The 16,414-nt window shown below is 45.5% G+C and overlaps 1 protein-coding gene across 4 annotated transcripts in view; it reads left to right on the top strand.

Annotated features, from left to right (window-relative positions):
- Positions 1-14,657, top strand: part of LOC143328967 (neuropilin-1a-like) — a 71,787-nt gene extending 57,130 nt beyond the window's left edge. The window contains exons 11-18 of one of the 4 annotated variants that reach the window (XM_076744534.1): positions 442-586; positions 4,729-4,911; positions 5,614-5,655; positions 8,913-9,050; positions 10,167-10,468; positions 10,867-10,963; positions 11,052-11,087; positions 11,733-14,657. In XM_076744534.1, coding sequence (XP_076600649.1) covers positions 442-586; positions 4,729-4,911; positions 5,614-5,655; positions 8,913-9,050; positions 10,167-10,468; positions 10,867-10,963; positions 11,052-11,087; positions 11,733-12,007 — 1,218 coding nt within the window. In that variant the 3' untranslated portion in view covers positions 12,008-14,657. Of the gene's footprint in view, positions 1-441; positions 587-4,728; positions 4,912-5,610; positions 5,656-8,912; positions 9,051-10,166; positions 10,469-10,866; positions 10,973-11,051; positions 11,088-11,732 lie in introns of all 4 variants that reach the window. The other 3 variants (XM_076744533.1, XM_076744532.1, XM_076744531.1) reach the window with 3 other exon arrangements.
- The last annotated feature ends 1,757 nt before the right edge of the window (positions 14,658-16,414 follow it).

Raw genomic sequence — 16,414 nt, 5'->3', positions numbered from 1 at the left:
GCGATGAGTTTCAGCAACAGCAAGAAAGAGCAGTCAGATTTCTCTGTGATCTGCCAATTTATCATTTACCTGATGACACGCTCTGATTTATCCTGAAAAAGAAAACCAGATTTTCTTCAGTTCCTGGAAAAACAATCATTTCATGGCCTCAGAGTTATTTATGTTCAATGAAATGTAGCCTGAAATTACATCGTAGAGCTTCACTGATCCGTAAACACTGTTTTTCTGATACTCTGAGCTTTATAAAATCATCACAAATGACAATCTGCAGCTAGAAATTTCACCAAGTTGCATCAGAGTTTGCCAGCTTCAGTTTACAGCCTCTCATTAGCGTAAAACATCAGTGTCGAACCCTTTGTTAGAACTTTGTAACTCATCTTTGCTTCTTTAACTGGCTTCTCCTGCCATGAGGCCCTGACACGTCTCTGTCCTCTACCTCAGATCTTCATCGGGAATCTGAACCACGACACCCCGGAGCTGAAGTCAGTGGGTCCCCTCCTGACCCGCTTCGTCAGGATCTACCCAGAGAGAGCCACCAACGAGGGGGTGGGCCTCCGGCTGGAGCTGCTGGGCTGTGAGCTGGACGGTGAGTGTCTGCGTCGACTTAGCGTGAAATGGATTCTTAAATAAATATGTTCGTGATTCAAGAAAAACGCCTCAAAGTATTGAAGTATTTACACTATTAAGATTAATGTTTTCTGATCTGTAACTTATGTAATATGAAACTATCTAATGATACAAAGAACAACAAACTGAACACACGGACCCGCTTCATGCACGTCATGTAAAACATCTGTTTACACTGCACACAGACAATAACAAGAAGAGCAGGCGTAAACTGTCATCCCTCATCACATTACACTCTGATATTTCAATATTGCATGATGGTTGATAGTAAAGCAAAACACTCCTGTGGTTTCTGGCTTTGGCAGAGTTGTTCTTGGTTGAGAATTGTGTTCAACTCAGCGACAGTTACCATAACAGAGAAAAGCAGCTGAAATACAGCAAGTGATGCCTTACTGAGGACGGTCGAGGCGACTCGGCCAGGAGCTGATTCTTCAGTTTCAGGCAGTAAACTGGCCAGTCTTTTGGTTATTTTGAGAGTCTTCACTTTAATACAGAGCTGAAAATTATTTTTAAAATTGCATCTTTTTCCATGTTTGCCATGAATGAGGAATAAAAGCTTTATAATGAAGGCTGCTGTAGCAGCGTAGTAGTAATATCAGGTACCTCAGATGCTTCAGAGTGCCACGCCGCCTGAGTTTGGGCTTCCATCTGCAGCGTTTCTCACCACCAACACTCAACATGTTCTCCAGTGGACTTGAAAGCGCTGATGCTAATTTGCTGGTGCCCTCCTGTCAGTGATGTGATGAACGTCTAAACATCATGTAAACATCTAAAAACTTTGTTTTCTGTGTAAGGACATCAATGGTGTCAAAGTACACGTCATCATCAAAGCACACTCATGCTCCAGAAAAGCTCCAGTTTTATCCCCCAGATGGGAACAAATCACCTGGAACTTCTTCAGTGTGGAGTTTCCATTGTGTCAAACAGATGTCAAACAGCGCGATGCTACATGGACAGAGTGTATTTCCTGTGAGGCTCATGTGGCCAGTGGACGACCTTCAAGTATTTTTTCTACTTTTTCTGTGTGGATGCCAGAATTTCAGGAAAACACTCCAAAACATGAGTGCAGAGGGAAAATGTTCAACATGCAAACAGCACTTTCAGATGCATTAGCATGAATGTGTTCTTGGCCTCAGTCAGCCAAGCAATCAGTCATTAAACAGTAAACTGCTTACACTTCAGGCTGCTTATCTGCACTTTAATGAGAGAGCGAGAGAGAGCGAGCACATGAAAGGCTGACGCTGCCGTGGCAGGCTGCTATCTCTGCTGCAGCAGCGGTCAGACCTGGATGGTGTGTGTGTGTGTGTGTGTGTGTATGTGTTTAAGAGAGAGAGGAGGACTCGACCTCCCACAGTAGGTGAAGGAGGAACAGATGAAGGGAGGCTCTCTGGAGTATCTGGTTGCCCTGTGGGGAGAACGATAAGGATCGCCCAAAGCAGGAGAGGCTGCAGAGGAGACGAGAGGTGTGTGTGTGTGTGTGTGTGTGTGTGTGTGTGTGTGAGAGAGAGAGAGAGAGCGAGAGAGAGGGGTGGAATAAGAGCAGGAGAGACAAGAAGATGAGAATGATGCAAGGAGTAACAGGCGATAAACTTTGTGGGATACAGGTGGTCTCAGGAGGTCCTGAACCATTAACGAGTTCTGAAAGTGACTGTTTGTGTGCAAGCTTTAGATTCATGAATACACGTCAGCACGCTCCTCCACTGAAGTCCATGTGAGGGTTAGTGTCAGCAAGGAGTGTGTGTGTGCGTGTGTGTGTGTGTGTGTGTGTGTGTGTGCGTGCATATGGAGAGAGGATGAAAGGAGTGAGAGGAAAAAAGAAACAGAGTGTGGTGTTTGAAGCAGTGTGTCTGTATCTGTCCCAGATGAACAGAGTTCCACTTCAGAAGAAGAGAACAAAGACGACACACACACACGCACGCACACACACGCTGTCACAGGAGACACACACTTTAATCAGGCTGCTAAAAGAGTACGTACACACACGCATGAGCTCGCTGAAATGCATGCAAACCACATGTGTACGCTGGAAAAGGCGTAGAAATGCATACATACAAAGAGACGCTTTAAGAGACACACGAGCTTCTGCACGTCTTCTCAGGCTCGAAAAACATACACATTAGCAATCACGTCCAATTATCCAAATCATAGCTTTCTCACACCTTGATGCTCGCTGAGGGTTTATCTCCTCGTTAATGCCCATAATGATAAAACTTTGATCTCAAGTGCTCTTCACAGCAAAACAAGCTGATTTGGTTGAATAATCCGAGCTGATATTAGTAAAGGCCTCTTTCATGTAGGTGCTGCATGTGAAATGACTTCACCGGCGGTTCATCTGGATTCATTGAAGAACTCTCAAAAAGTGTTTCTGCTGTGGGAGGAAGCCTCTTCCTGTTTCCACAAAAACATCAAGACGCCAACCGAATCTCACAAAAGCGCGAGAGAAACTAACAAGCTCACAATACGCCTGCAGATCAGCTTCAGCCGTTTAATCAGGTGTTTTTCTTTCTCTCCGCTGATGCTGCTTCAAGCTTTAACTTAAATCATCTACTTACACGCGTGCTGTTGTGAGAGCAAACCTCCATCCCACTCAAAGCGCCGCAAACACGCTTCCTTACAAAGTTTAATTACATGCACACCATCTGTGATTTTTACATAGCCTACATATGCTAATTCAACTTCAATTTGCTTCATTTCCATAAAAACACATCGCCAGACATCGACTGTATGGTGGAATTTAACAAGATACAAGACTTTCTGTCATTATTACTTTGGTCCTTGATGGGAAACAAGAGTGCCGGCTCTTGAATCTTCAGGAAGATGGAGACACTTGAGTTCAGCAGTGGAATCAGTGGGAGCGTCAGCCCAATATCTCATGCATAAATAATGCAAAGCCAGAGGTCTTATTAAGCTCCAGATGCCATTACAATGCAAAAATGCCTCTGAAATCTGGCCAAATGTAACTTTGTGCAGGTCGTACTGTGGTGAGACGTGATCCTCTCTCCCTTTAACGTCAGCCCTGTTTCACCTTTCTTCCAGCAAATCTTTAGCATCTTTGAGGAATCACTTCCTGGTTTCAGGCTTTGAAGGTCATAGAAAAAATAGGAAAGGGAAAATAGGCCCTGTTTGTATTTCCACCACATCTTAAGAGCTCTGAAGATCGGGTTAGTTCGACCTTCGCCATCACGTGCTCGAGGTAACTTTTAGACCCTGAAGCGACTTGGTTGGCCTCAGGAAAAGATCATGGTTTGGGTTATAAATGCTGCAGTTACGTATGTGACATAACTTACGTCTGTTACTGACTTTCAGTCTCACATGGACGTGAACAGAGGCCTCTTGGGTGAAAGTCCTGTGTTTATCCGACCCATCCATCCACGTCCTCCACATGCAGACTTTCTCGCTCTTTATTAAACGTCACCTGACTTCCTCCTTTGCTCCTGTCACAGCAGCTGTGGCCTCCAGGGTTCGCCGTGTAACAATAAACATAAATATGGGTCAAGTAGGTGATAACCTCCTTGCAGAGTCGACCTCGTTTTCCTGGTGAGGACGAGCTGAATAATGTATTAAGAAGCAACAGCTGTGGTCGAGCCGAGTGTTTGTTTGTTTGTTTGTTTACTGAAAACGTGTCTCCAGAGCAGCGATGACTCACTCAGCGCCTCGTTGTTATCACATGAATCAGGAAATGAAACGCTGCTTTTGCTTGTTATTGTTTGCATTTGTGTCTCAACTTAAAAAAGCTGTGAAGATCAGGTTGATTGGACTGATAACAGATTCAAAAGCAACAGGTTTGAGGCAGTTTTCCTGCGATGAGACGACAACACCGAGCTGTCGCACCGAAAACAGAACAGCCATGAGCGGCATCGTTCCTGCCTCTCCTTACTGTTTCTGTTCTCTTCTGTCTTTGCTCAGTCAGACACACGCGATGCTGCAAACTCTGCCCTGATAGTTCTTAGACCGTCAGAAAATAGTCCTCCCTCAGCAGGGGCTAATTTTAGACCCTGGTTCCTCCTGTGGAGAAGGAAGTAAAGTAGTGAAAAATCAAATCTCCTCAAATCACAGATGGCTTTTATTTTGAAACTGTTCGTGATCCATCTCCCTATCCAGACATCACAACCACAGCGCCTCCCACCACGCCCATCGCCTCCACGCTTCCCATGACCACGTTTGGAGCGACCATCACAGCGCCCATCACCGTCCCCGGCACGACCGCGGCCGCAGACTGCGAGGAAGGACAGCAGGACTGCGGCGGCGAGACCGAGGCCCCCGATGACTATGACACAGCGACAGGTAAACCTCTAAAACCCGGGTCTGTACTACGCTCCCTCCTCCGGTCCGTATTGATTTTATTCACAAAGCTTCCCTAAAAACCACGTGACAGCTTGAAAGTAAAACACTGAGCCGTAAAACATGAAACAACATTTTTAAAACGTACAGATTCTGCATCAGACTGCTTTTAATCTGCTTGCAGAATCTGAAGTGACTCTTTCATCTCCTCCGTCCTGCAGCGCTCCTCTCTTTCATGTCTGTTAGGATGGTGTATCGTCTTGATTCTGACAGGACGGAAACTCTTTGGACTAAGACCATGAAAAATTCTGCCTTATCTTCCGTCTCTGTCTACGTCTCGGCTGAATCGTATATGTTTCTGTTTATCTTTGCTCCACTTAAAGATGCCACATAAAATTAAAGCGTCCCGTCCGCATTTAAAATTCTCATTTTCCTTCCCTTTGACTGTCGTGCACCATCAGAGTCATCATCTGTTTTCTGTGAGAAAGATTTTCTCTTGAAAAAGTTCACATCCGAAAATAAAACCGTCCGTTGGATCTTTTCAGTTTGTAGTTTCTCCTGATTTGCAGTGCGACTCGACGTGAAAGCCTGGTATTGATTTCTCGTAAACTGAGGTGTGTTTGAGTCCGTGTTGGCATCTGTGTGGGTGGGACCAAAGCGCCTGACCTTTGACCCCACTCTGACTGTCCCATCTGTCTCTAGCAGGAGGCACCACAGTGGTCAACCCCATCATGGACTTCATACCAGGTGAGTCTGTCCGCCACAATCTGCCTCCATGTTTTTACTCTCTTCTCTCATCTTTCTTGTGTTCCTCTCTTCTTCTCTTCTGATTTCAACGTCTTTCATCTTCTTCCTCCTTTATCTCATCTTTTGCTTTCTCCACCCGTCACCCTGTCTTGTATATTCTGTTCTCTGAATCATTTGACAGACAAATGTGCAAATAAATGTGTCACTTCATGGTTTCCAGATCAGTGCATTAAGGGCATTTTACACCTGTAGTTTGTTTGCTTTGGTCTGAATCAGCTGATTTGGTTTGGGAACTTGGTGGGTTTTCCCACCGAAATGCTGTACAAAGTAAAGTGTACTTTTGGCGGCTGCTAGTATTGCAATAACGGCCTGAGAGTTCCAGAAATCAGAATGGGCTCATACGCATTACTTTCGTCTTCTAAGTATCATGACCAGCAGCAGAGGACGGCAAACAAACGCAGGATTTTACAGTTCACGATCTGACGTCACCTGACCTGAAGGTGGCGCAATCTTTAACTGCTGTAGCAAAGCTCGATTAACATCCACTGTCAGTCTTCTTTTACCAAATCCTCCTGTTTAAACAAAACAAACGTAGCTTACAGGTAGGAACACGAGTCATTGCTGCCCTCCGGTGGTCAGGAGTATTAATAACACCTGTCACCTCAGTGATAATGTGTGCAATGAAGGATGAAAATGATCAAATTTGTGTGTGAGAGTTGAAATAGAGATTTAAAGTAACAGAGAAGTTTCTTTCTCTGGTGAATAATTACTTTTCTATGCTGTAATAGATCAAGTAATTCAGTTACTTTTGAGAGAAGTAAGTAGCAACAGTGACTAATAACTAGTTTTCAGTAACTTGCACTGCTCATTGGTCAGATGTGTGTGAGGCAGGAACAAGAACATAAACACAGGAAGAAGGTCCTGAAGGAGGTCAGCTGGACAAATACAACGTTTCACTGGTCCCAGTCCGACCTCCATTCACTCTCTGACGAGTTAAATTAGCTTATCTGCATCCCGCTATGCAAAGCACACCTGGCTGTGGGAGAGTACGCCTCACAGAGGTCGGACAGAGGTCGAATCGCGTTCCCACCACATTCGTTTGGGACTGGACCAGGACCCCTGACAAGAGGTGGTCTCGCCTGTTTGGTCTGCTCCAGGATTCCATTGACAGCTTTCACACCAGCCCAAACAAACCCCACCAACCGGGCAAACACACCAGGCTTAGTTTTAACTGAGCCAAACGCATTATGTGTGAAAACACCCTAATTCAGTCAGTGGTCCCATCACTCAGTGTCAGCAGCGGTACTGACCGCAGTCACAAAGAACAATGAGAGTGACTTGGTGAGAGTAAATGGCTTTTTCGTCGCCCCAGTTCACAAATGAGACTTCAGCACAGTGCTGCTCAGCCATGACACGACCGGACTGCAGAGAGAGATGCTGATAAATTTGCTCTGAAATGCATCTGCTTTGTTTTTGATGATATTTTTTCATTGGCCTGAATTGAATTCCCGAGGGGAAGACAGAAAAGAGAGATTAAGTTATGCTGAGAGGAGGACAGAAGCCACACCAGGCTAGCATTAAAAGAGGAGGAAAGCCATGATTCAGACAAGATGTGAAGAGGAAGAAAACAACGCACAACACAAACCTTCGTGCACGTAAAGCAATAAAACTCATTGCAGTGGAGTGAAACGCTTCAGGAAAACTCGTCTGCATTGTTTCACTTGAGACTCAGACTGAACTAAAGCAGCAGGGATCAGCCTTTTTTTCCACTTGTGACCCCTTAAAACGAAGGAACGTCCACCTGCTATTCCCAGATTACTTAATTTTAAGGATTTTTGAAGGCCTAAAGAGGTGAAGAAACCAGCTCAGGGCATTCGAGGTCCAGGCTGTGCTGACTGGGAGGTGTGGTGGGAAACCATTGGACACAGCCTGCATACACTCCACGTTTAAGGCCGAACACAGCGCTGTGAGCTTCACCGTCTGCGTGAACATCTCAGCACCGTGTCACACTTCATCATCCCTTGTGAATTCACCAAATTCAATTCGTTTGTAAGTAAACTGCCGACCGCAGGAGGAGATGGATGAATCGGCAGAAAGGCCGAAAAACAGTGGCAGCGACAGAGAGACAAAGGCTTGAAGAGAAAAGGAGTGAGAGCCAGCAGGAGGAATGAATAGAGACAGAAAGAAGGAGGGTGAGATGGATGAAGAGGAGGAGGAGGAGGAAGGGAGAGTGAAGGTACAAAGAGAGGAATGGAGCGAGGTGTAGCGAGAGCTGGAGAGAGAGCAGAAAGGCCTCCTGGGTCTCAATTAGCCGAATCGAAGCATCGCGTGAAGACAGCTTGGGGTTGGAGGAGGGTTACCGGCTCCACAGTCGTCCCTGCATCCTATTAGCCTCTCAGAAACAACACGCCCGCCGTTCAGAGACCTCCGTTCACTTCTATGCTGCGGTGAACCGCCGCCGCCAGTCGACTGCTGGCACAGGAGAAAGGAGGGAGGGAAATGGAGGTTTTTTTCTGTTTGGGGTTTTTCGGGGGGCCACATCCGCATGTTGGTGGCACCACGCCTTTCTCTGTGGAAGGTCCCTCCATTCATCTCCGTCTCTCCCGACGTCCTGATCCCAAACATGTGTCCATGCTGGCGCTGTTTTCTATCAGTGGTGACGTCTCAGTTCCTGTTCCACTGAGGCTGTGGACCAAAGTGCCCGCAGCGCTTTGCCAAATATACAATTACAACTGTCTCTGTCTTTCTCACCCACTTCCATCTGCACAAGCCTTTTGTTTGGTGTTTTCTCACAAGCTGTACGATCTCCACAGCGTGTGCAGTACAGCAGAAACAGCTTTCTAATATCGATGTTACAGGACCTGCGACTTCAGGCTCCCCCCTTTAAACTGAAGCCAATTTAGTGGGTGAACACCGTACATGGTCGGAGTTTTCAGCCTGTAAAAGGGGGAATTTGTCGCCACACAGCAGCTGAGTCCAGCAGCTAATGCTTTGAATGGCAGCTTTACAGGAACAGCTCATTATTATCATTAAAAGCTGAATCCTTCTGGATCTTTGAGTGCCGTTTGGAAAATATAAGCAGCTCTTATATCCGCTCCGCCATCTTACAAAGCTTATTTGTTCCTTCTTTGTGCTGTAAACATTTTTCTGTTATTGTGTATAATAATAATGCATCTGTTACTAAACTTACAGCCTTGATCCTTAAACCTCCTTTATGTAGAAACTCACCTCCAGCTGCTCCTTCCTCTCTCTCGCAGCCTACGTGTGGTTCGCCTGCAACTTTGACTTCTCGTCGTTCTGCGGCTGGACCAGAGAGACCGGGACGGGGGCCGAGTGGCTCATCCAGCCCAACGGGGCTCCCGTGGTCCACAGAGGACCCACCCTCGACCACACAGGTAGGACATGTGTGTGCGTTGGACAGATGGGACGGGCGCTCTGTGGCTCTTCAGCCTGTCTGAACATCCAGAATGTGGAATGTTTTCAACTACTGAACCAGGACGAAGGACAGAGAGCGTGGAGCTATCATGGTGCTGTGCTCAGCCTGGAGCCGCTCAGCCAGTCAGACCGAGGATGGAGGTCGATAGTTTTATAAGTGGATCCATATTAATGGGAGCTTCTCCAGGCTTAAACACTGAAGACATCCAGGTGACATCCCTTCAGACCGGGCTGCTTATCAGCCATAAATAGGGCCAGAATGGTTTTGACATGAGCGTGTTTTACAGGAAACGCTGAGATAAGATCAAAATCAAGGACATCCTCTGATCATAATTAGACATCCCGTCCAAAAATAGTGCTGTTATCAGACGTTCGCCTGAACTTTCCAATCCAGACTGTTGTTTGGATGGTCTTCAACAGCATAGTTTTATCTGTCATTTTTTTGTTTGGTTTATTTTCTGTGTCAGTGTCTTGGCATTAAGAAGCAGGGACAATAATAACATTAATCACTGGAGTGTTTTGGTTAGATAAGCAGCATTAACAAAGAGTTACAGACAAACAACATGTGAGAGAAAACGCAGGGACGGCCTTGAGAAAGGACTTTTTAAAGAACGCAGCGCTCAGATTGATCAGCGGCCTTCTCTCCATTCAGACCTGCTGTGATGGATGTTTGTGTGCAGACAGCAGCAGCTCTGAAATGAATGGTCTCACCTTGATTTCTTGACTTAACTGGATCACAAGTAAAAAATGAGCCCGCTGTCATGTCAAGTCAAACTTCTCCTGCAGATGCAGATATTCACTAAAAACCCTGTGAAGTCCTTGACTTTCATCCCTCTCCTAAACAGTTCCATCCAATTTCTGGAGTATTTATGAAAAGCGAGTGACACACCTGCAGCAGAACAGTCAGGTTTTCATCAGGCAGTCAGCTGAATACATAAAGTGAAAGCAGAATGAACCCTCGAGTTTTGGAAACCTTTCATTGTCACAATAGAGCTTAATATCAGTGTGTTTTCACTCAGCGTGTGCAGGAGACGCTCACTGACACTCCTTACCTTGCCTTTTGCTGCCCCCTGCAGGCGGACCAGGGAACTTCATCTACATGCAGCTGAGTGACACAGACACGCCAAGCAAGACCGGCGAGGAAGACGATGAAGAGGAGAAGGTGGCGAGGCTGGCCAGCCTGCCCATCACCGCGCCGGACGCCGACCTGTGCATGTCCTTCTGGTACCACATGTTCGGCGAGCACGCGGGGGCGCTGCACATCAAGCAGAGGAAGGAGGCGGAGGGGGGGCAGATCCTGTGGACGGTCAGCGGGCACCAGGGCAGCCGCTGGAGGGAGGGCCGGGTTTTACTGCCGCACTCCAGCGTCTCCTATCAGGTAACAGAGTCCTGCACGTCGGACACTGTGAAATCATCGTTTATGTGACTGCAGCGACTCGTGTTTGTGATTTAAGAGTCTTTTTTTCCTTTTTATAGTATAAAAATGAACATTTGTAGCTCGCTTTTGTTGCTTTTGTAGACTAATTTTTGGCTTGTAACCCCTAAAAAATCTGCCTTTGCTGAGTCAGTTTTAGTAGAGTGGACAGTGGAGAGATGACAGGACAGAAATGTGCAATGATGACGAGATTATGTTGACTTGTTTGTGGCTAAAATGTCTTATTTATCTGACGACCAGGTATTTCAACCTGTCGCTGACTGAGCCTTTACAGGTCGGGTCTGGGTGGTGTGATGGTCGCTTTTAGCTCGTGTGTCAGTGACTGTGTGTTGTATGTGCAGGTGGTTGTGGAGGGCGTCGCAGACAGACGCAGCGCCGGTCACATAGCTGTGGACAACATCCAGATCATGGATGGACTCCAGACTGAGGACTGCAAGGGTGTGTATTGTACGACTACAACATTCTAAGATTTCTGCCTGAATCCATGCTTTCATCTAACAGAGTCTGTTTTTGTTTTTCCCTCCAGATCCAGAAGCTCCACCGACTGAGATCTTCATCCTACGTACGTACACCGATGACTCACACATCAAGCTACAGTTAGCTGAGTGGTCGAGCTGCTGCTGGCCGGCCCTGAGCTGACTGATACCAAAATAAAACATTAAACTGATGCCAAAATAAAACATTAAACTGATGCCAAAATAAAACATTAAACTGATGCCAAAGTAAGAGCAGGATCACACAGGTTTCTTTTCTTTATAAAAAAAAAATCCTCTTTCCTCCAAAGAAGTTAAAAATCTTCATTCTGTTTGTTTTTGCACACAATTGATGTTTTTTGACATCTTAAAGGACAAAACCAGTCAATTTCCATGTTTTAGGAAATGAGCTGTTTAAGCTTGATCTTAAGATTTTGTAGTGATTTCCAATTTTCTATCTATATTTCACTTTTCATCTGACAAGACAGTCCATGCTCTTTGGTGGTGCGTTCACAGAAGATCCGAGATTTAAGAGTCTGCTTCCAAAAACATGCAGGAGTTATACTGTGGGGGAAATGTATGCTGTGAAAGGAAAAAGTGTGGTCATTTCTGGAAAAGGCTGCTTTATACTTTATGATCCAGAACGTGTAAAAGCACCAGCTCGGTCCTTTGATTCTGTAATCACGAGTCATTTGAATGCAGCATAACTGGTGTCCATCTCCTCTCTCTCGCAGCGATGGACTCCCTCTCACAGGACAACAGCGAGCTCGGCGGCCCCGGCAACATGCTGAAGACCCTGGACCCCATCCTCATCACCATCATCGCCATGTCCGCGCTGGGCGTGTTCCTGGGCGCCATCTGCGGCGTGGTCCTGTACTGCGCCTGCTCACACGGCAGCATGACGGACAGGAACTTATCCGCTCTGGAAAACTATAACTTTGAGCTGGTGGACGGCGTGAAGCTAAAGAAGGACAAGATGAACGGACAGACTAACTACTCAGAGGCGTGAGGGGAAAAGAGGGACGGAGCCGCGACTGCTCCGCGTGGACACGTGACGCAGCCAATCAAGTGGGAGGAACACAGGGCTGAAGCCACCAATGGGACGGCAGGGTGGGCTGAAAGTGAGCCAATGTAATTTTTTTTCTCAGGAGTGGCAGTGGAAGGGACTGACCTGTAGGGGGCACTGTGTATAAAGAATCTGTACAGCAAAAAAAAGAAGAAAACTAAGGATTCTATTTGTTTTTCGGCGTGCTTTGTTGATTTCATGTAATCACATGCTGGTGTTGAGACCAATTCAGATGAAAGTATCGTTTGTGTACTTTTATGGGAAGATAGGAGTTGATTTTTTTTTTTGTTTGTTTTCTTGTTTTTCTTGTCATAGTTTCACAGAAAGAGCAAAGTGTGTGAAGTACGCTGTTCTGATATCTGGCTCTTTAGCTGGCCATATTTCCCTGTGTGTGTGTGTGTGTGTGTGTGTGTGTGTGTGTGTGTGTGTGTGAGTGTGTGTGTGTGTGTGTGTGTACATGTGTCACATCCATATACATCTGCATTTAAGGTGTGTATGTGTCTTGCTGTAGGTGTGTATGTGAGTGTTTATCTGTATACGCGTGTGCGTGTGTGTGCGTGTGTGTGTGTGTGTGTGTGTGTGTGTGTGAAGCGGGTACCATTGTGACCTGTGTCTAGTTCCAACAGTGCCTTTTTTTTTTCCTCCGGTTTTTCTGTTGCCTTGTTTTCCTCATCAGCTGGCGTCCGTCCAGGGTTCCTACACAAACGTGCGGAAAAGTCCGGAAACTATCAGTCGCGTTGGTGCAGATCTGAAGATCCTCCAGCCTCGATGACAGTCGTGCTGACAATGATCAAAATGTTGAAGTTAAGAAGTTGACGTTAGGGTTTTGGAAAGCTTTGGAAAATGTGTGGAATGTCAGAGCGGAAGCCGTGTAGGAGCCCTGAATGCCTCGTTTTCATGGCACATGACACATCCAACATATTGTACATAGGTTTTAATATATTTGAGCGCCCTTTTTTTAGAGAAAAGACACCAGTGCCGCAGTATCCTTTCTGTGTTGGAATCAAACGTCCCAAATTCTGAAAATGTACAGAAAATATGAGCTAAACATTTTGTCCTTGTTCGGTTTCCCTTTGTTCTGTGGGAGCATGAAGCTTTTCACAGCGATGGAAACATTTGAGATTATGGAGAAAAGACTCAGACGCCTCGTGACAAGTGATGCTTTTGTACAGGGTAAACGGGACAACCTCGGTCCTGAGATGAAGACAACACGTCAGCGGTGGATCATCAGGACTGAAGTTTTTTCTATCACTGCTGACAGCAAACGTCTCTCACTGGCACACAAAAAGACTGAAACCTTGAAGCAGAAGTGTGTCCAACAGTCCAGGAGAGAGTCCATCTTTGACTGTCTTGATTACAAAAAAAAAAACAAGAATTAATGTTTGCCATGACAATGCTGTTCTCTGTCAGTGTTTTCCTGTGTTGACTATCAGAGGAGGAATGTTTGAAGGACCTTTAATGGAGCAAAGTGATGTTTAACCACAGGTGACTAACTGCGGCTGATCATTGTGTCCCATGCACCCACGTGTCCACCTCCCTGCAGCTAAAGTGGGCTGGAAATAACAGAATGAAGTCACATTTCCACACAGCGGAAAAGCTAATCAGAGCAGAAATGCCTCTGAAACCACAGGGCTCATTAGCGATGCTTTAAAAAACTCTGGAAATTGGATTTTAAAGACGATCGTTTGCAGTAAAAGCTCTGTTTTCTGTCCGTATCTTTGTGTTTGTCTTCGGTGGGACTCTGCAGCAGCTCCGTCTGCTCCTTACCTCCTCTTTACTCCTCTGTCTCTGTTTGCAGGAGCGTTTTCTTTGCTGCAAACAGCCTGAAAGCATCTTATTATGCGAGCCTTCGCGCCCTCTTCACAACTTAGATGAAACTCGGAAAATTGGTTCCTTTTTGAAGAAATCTGGGTATTTTTCAGTGAAAATTGGAAAGAGAAGCCTTATATAAATATCGTACTAATAATACTGCTTTGTTGTGTTTTAGCTTTTGTAGCTAAATGTGTTGTGATACTGGTCACGTGTTCATAGCACTGTACAGGCCGGAGGGTCGAGCCTCTGACTCGAACAGCCCCGTCGGCCTCCGGCGGCCGTTTTTACGCTCACTGCGATGACTAACGGGACGACAAAGCTGACAGATTCTTTACTATCAAAGATTTAAAGCCATGAAGCAGCTGTGATCGTTCGACCTGTTGGGAGAACGACGTCCTGTTGCACTGCGGAGGTTCAACCTGCCCGTCGTTCATGTGGCGTCACGTGAGCTCAAAATGTGAATATCAAACAGCATCAGTCGTTCAAGAAGAGGCTTCAGGCACGAGAAGCTGCTCAGTTTCTGTCGCACCTCCTCACGTCCAATCAAACGAAGGTGCTCTGTTGAGACATTCAGTCGTTTCTGTCCCCTCAGCAAAACACCGACTCCACGTGTTTCCAGCTAAAAGAACCAGAAGAGAACCGAGAGTCTAAAAATTGGCTTTCAGTCTGACAGAATGTGTTTCTTATGTGTCAGCCAGACAAAAATAAAGCTCCTTCCCCTTTAAACAAGAAAGGATGCTGCAGCACTCGACGTGAAAACAAATGTTGCACTGATATATTTAAAAAAAAATCTGTGTTTATGATGTTGATTTATGAAAAGAGAGAAAGAAGGGGGGTGGGGGGGGCAGTGTTACTGTTGCTTCTTTTTAACACCGTTTCAGATGACAATGTTATAATTCTGAAAAGTACAATTTACAGAGATGTTTTTCGTTCTGGAAAAAGCTTATACGCGTCTTTGAAACGTAACAGTTTTATTTACTTGGTATAATATCACCTTGTGTTTTTGTCACTGACGTTCGTGCCATTGTTTTGTTTCGTTTTCTCTTTGTATGGCAAGAAAAGAAAAAAAGTGTTTTATTTTCAATACTGCTTCTGTAATTTTTGCTGTCTCAGATCCAGAACAAAACGAGAAAGGAAATAAGGAAGTTTAAAAAAAAAAAAATGGGAAAGCAGTGAGGCCTTAAGTGACTAAAAGTATTGTTTGTACTTTGACTTTCTGGTCAGCACCCAGACTCATCCGTCTCTGTTGTCTCAGACTCTGATCATCGACTATTACATTCCAAAGAATTGGATCAAATAAATGTTTTAAGTAAAAGCTGCTCGACCGTTTCTTTCTGTTTCAGAGAGCACAAACCTCCACTTTGGTTTAATTTAGGCACTTTTCATCGGAGCTGCAGTTTACTGAAGGAATTAAAAACACGACATTTTGTGGATGATAATCAGGGACATTTTGTTTGATTAGCAGATTTGCTGTTAAATATTTTAAATGCATTTTTTTCAGTGCAGAGCATGAAATCTGTGCGAATAAAACCAAAACCCGTCTGCATGGCTGGACACGACAAAGAGGTCGATGGGAAAACATGTTGCTTTTCATTTAAGTGACTCAATCATGAAGATTACAGGAATAGTTTCTGGTAGTACGCTTGTTCCCTTTCAGCCAAGAGCCGATGACACCGCTGTCATGTCTGTACGCTCAGTGTGAGGCTGCAGCCAGGACACGGCTTAGCTTAGCTTAGCTTAGCTTAGCTTAGCTTAGTTTAGCAGTTAGCACAAAGGCTGGAGCCTGTCTGAAACAGTTAGCCTGGCTCAGTCCCAACAAAACCCACCTTCCAGAACCTCTTCTTTTCACCGTAAAGTGGCGTGGCCATATTCATCATTTCACTCGTGATGACTGACAGTTAAAGCTGTGGAAGGCCGTTTATTTTTAGCGTCATTGGGCAAAAATTTCATGATGACCTTTCAGCATGTTGTAATCCAAGTGGTCTGAGAGTCTGAACCTCCTGTTGGAGCTCAGGTTTTAGACCATCCAGCCCGTGACGGGAGACTCTGAGCAAACACTGGTCAAATCAGAAAACGAGCCTTCCTATTGGCTCTTCTACAAATACAGATGTGCATGCTCATCCCTTCTGAGCAGCTGCAGCCGCCTGTGAGGTCTGGGCGCTCGGCCCGGTGCTGCAAAGCGTCGAACGGGGGGTCTTGCCTAGGCTCAAGCTGCGGAGAGCGGACCCTCGGAGGCCTGAGGTGACAGAGATGTGGAGGGGTTTGCATCGTCTGAGTTCAGTTTTTGCCTCCTGCAGCTGCTTGAAAAATGACTGAAACAATAGTGCCATTCAATTTCTGTCAATCAACCAGTTCATTAATCTGTCGATACAGTTCCTCCTACTTCTGTATTCATAAATGTGAGACCTGAGGTAATGCATTCGTGTGACTGAGTACAGTAACCCATATTTCTAAATCTGAAAAGTGAAATTGTTTCTCTTACACACAACAGAAGAAAGCCTCAGAAACAGTCTGACAGTGCGTTCACATGATATATTA

This window comes from Chaetodon auriga, chromosome 12, assembly GCF_051107435.1.
Source record: "Chaetodon auriga isolate fChaAug3 chromosome 12, fChaAug3.hap1, whole genome shotgun sequence".
Classification (NCBI taxonomy): Eukaryota; Metazoa; Chordata; class Actinopteri; order Chaetodontiformes; family Chaetodontidae; genus Chaetodon; species Chaetodon auriga.
The sequence above is the reverse complement of the archived record's forward strand: the minus strand, read 5'-3'. Positions and strand labels throughout refer to the sequence as shown.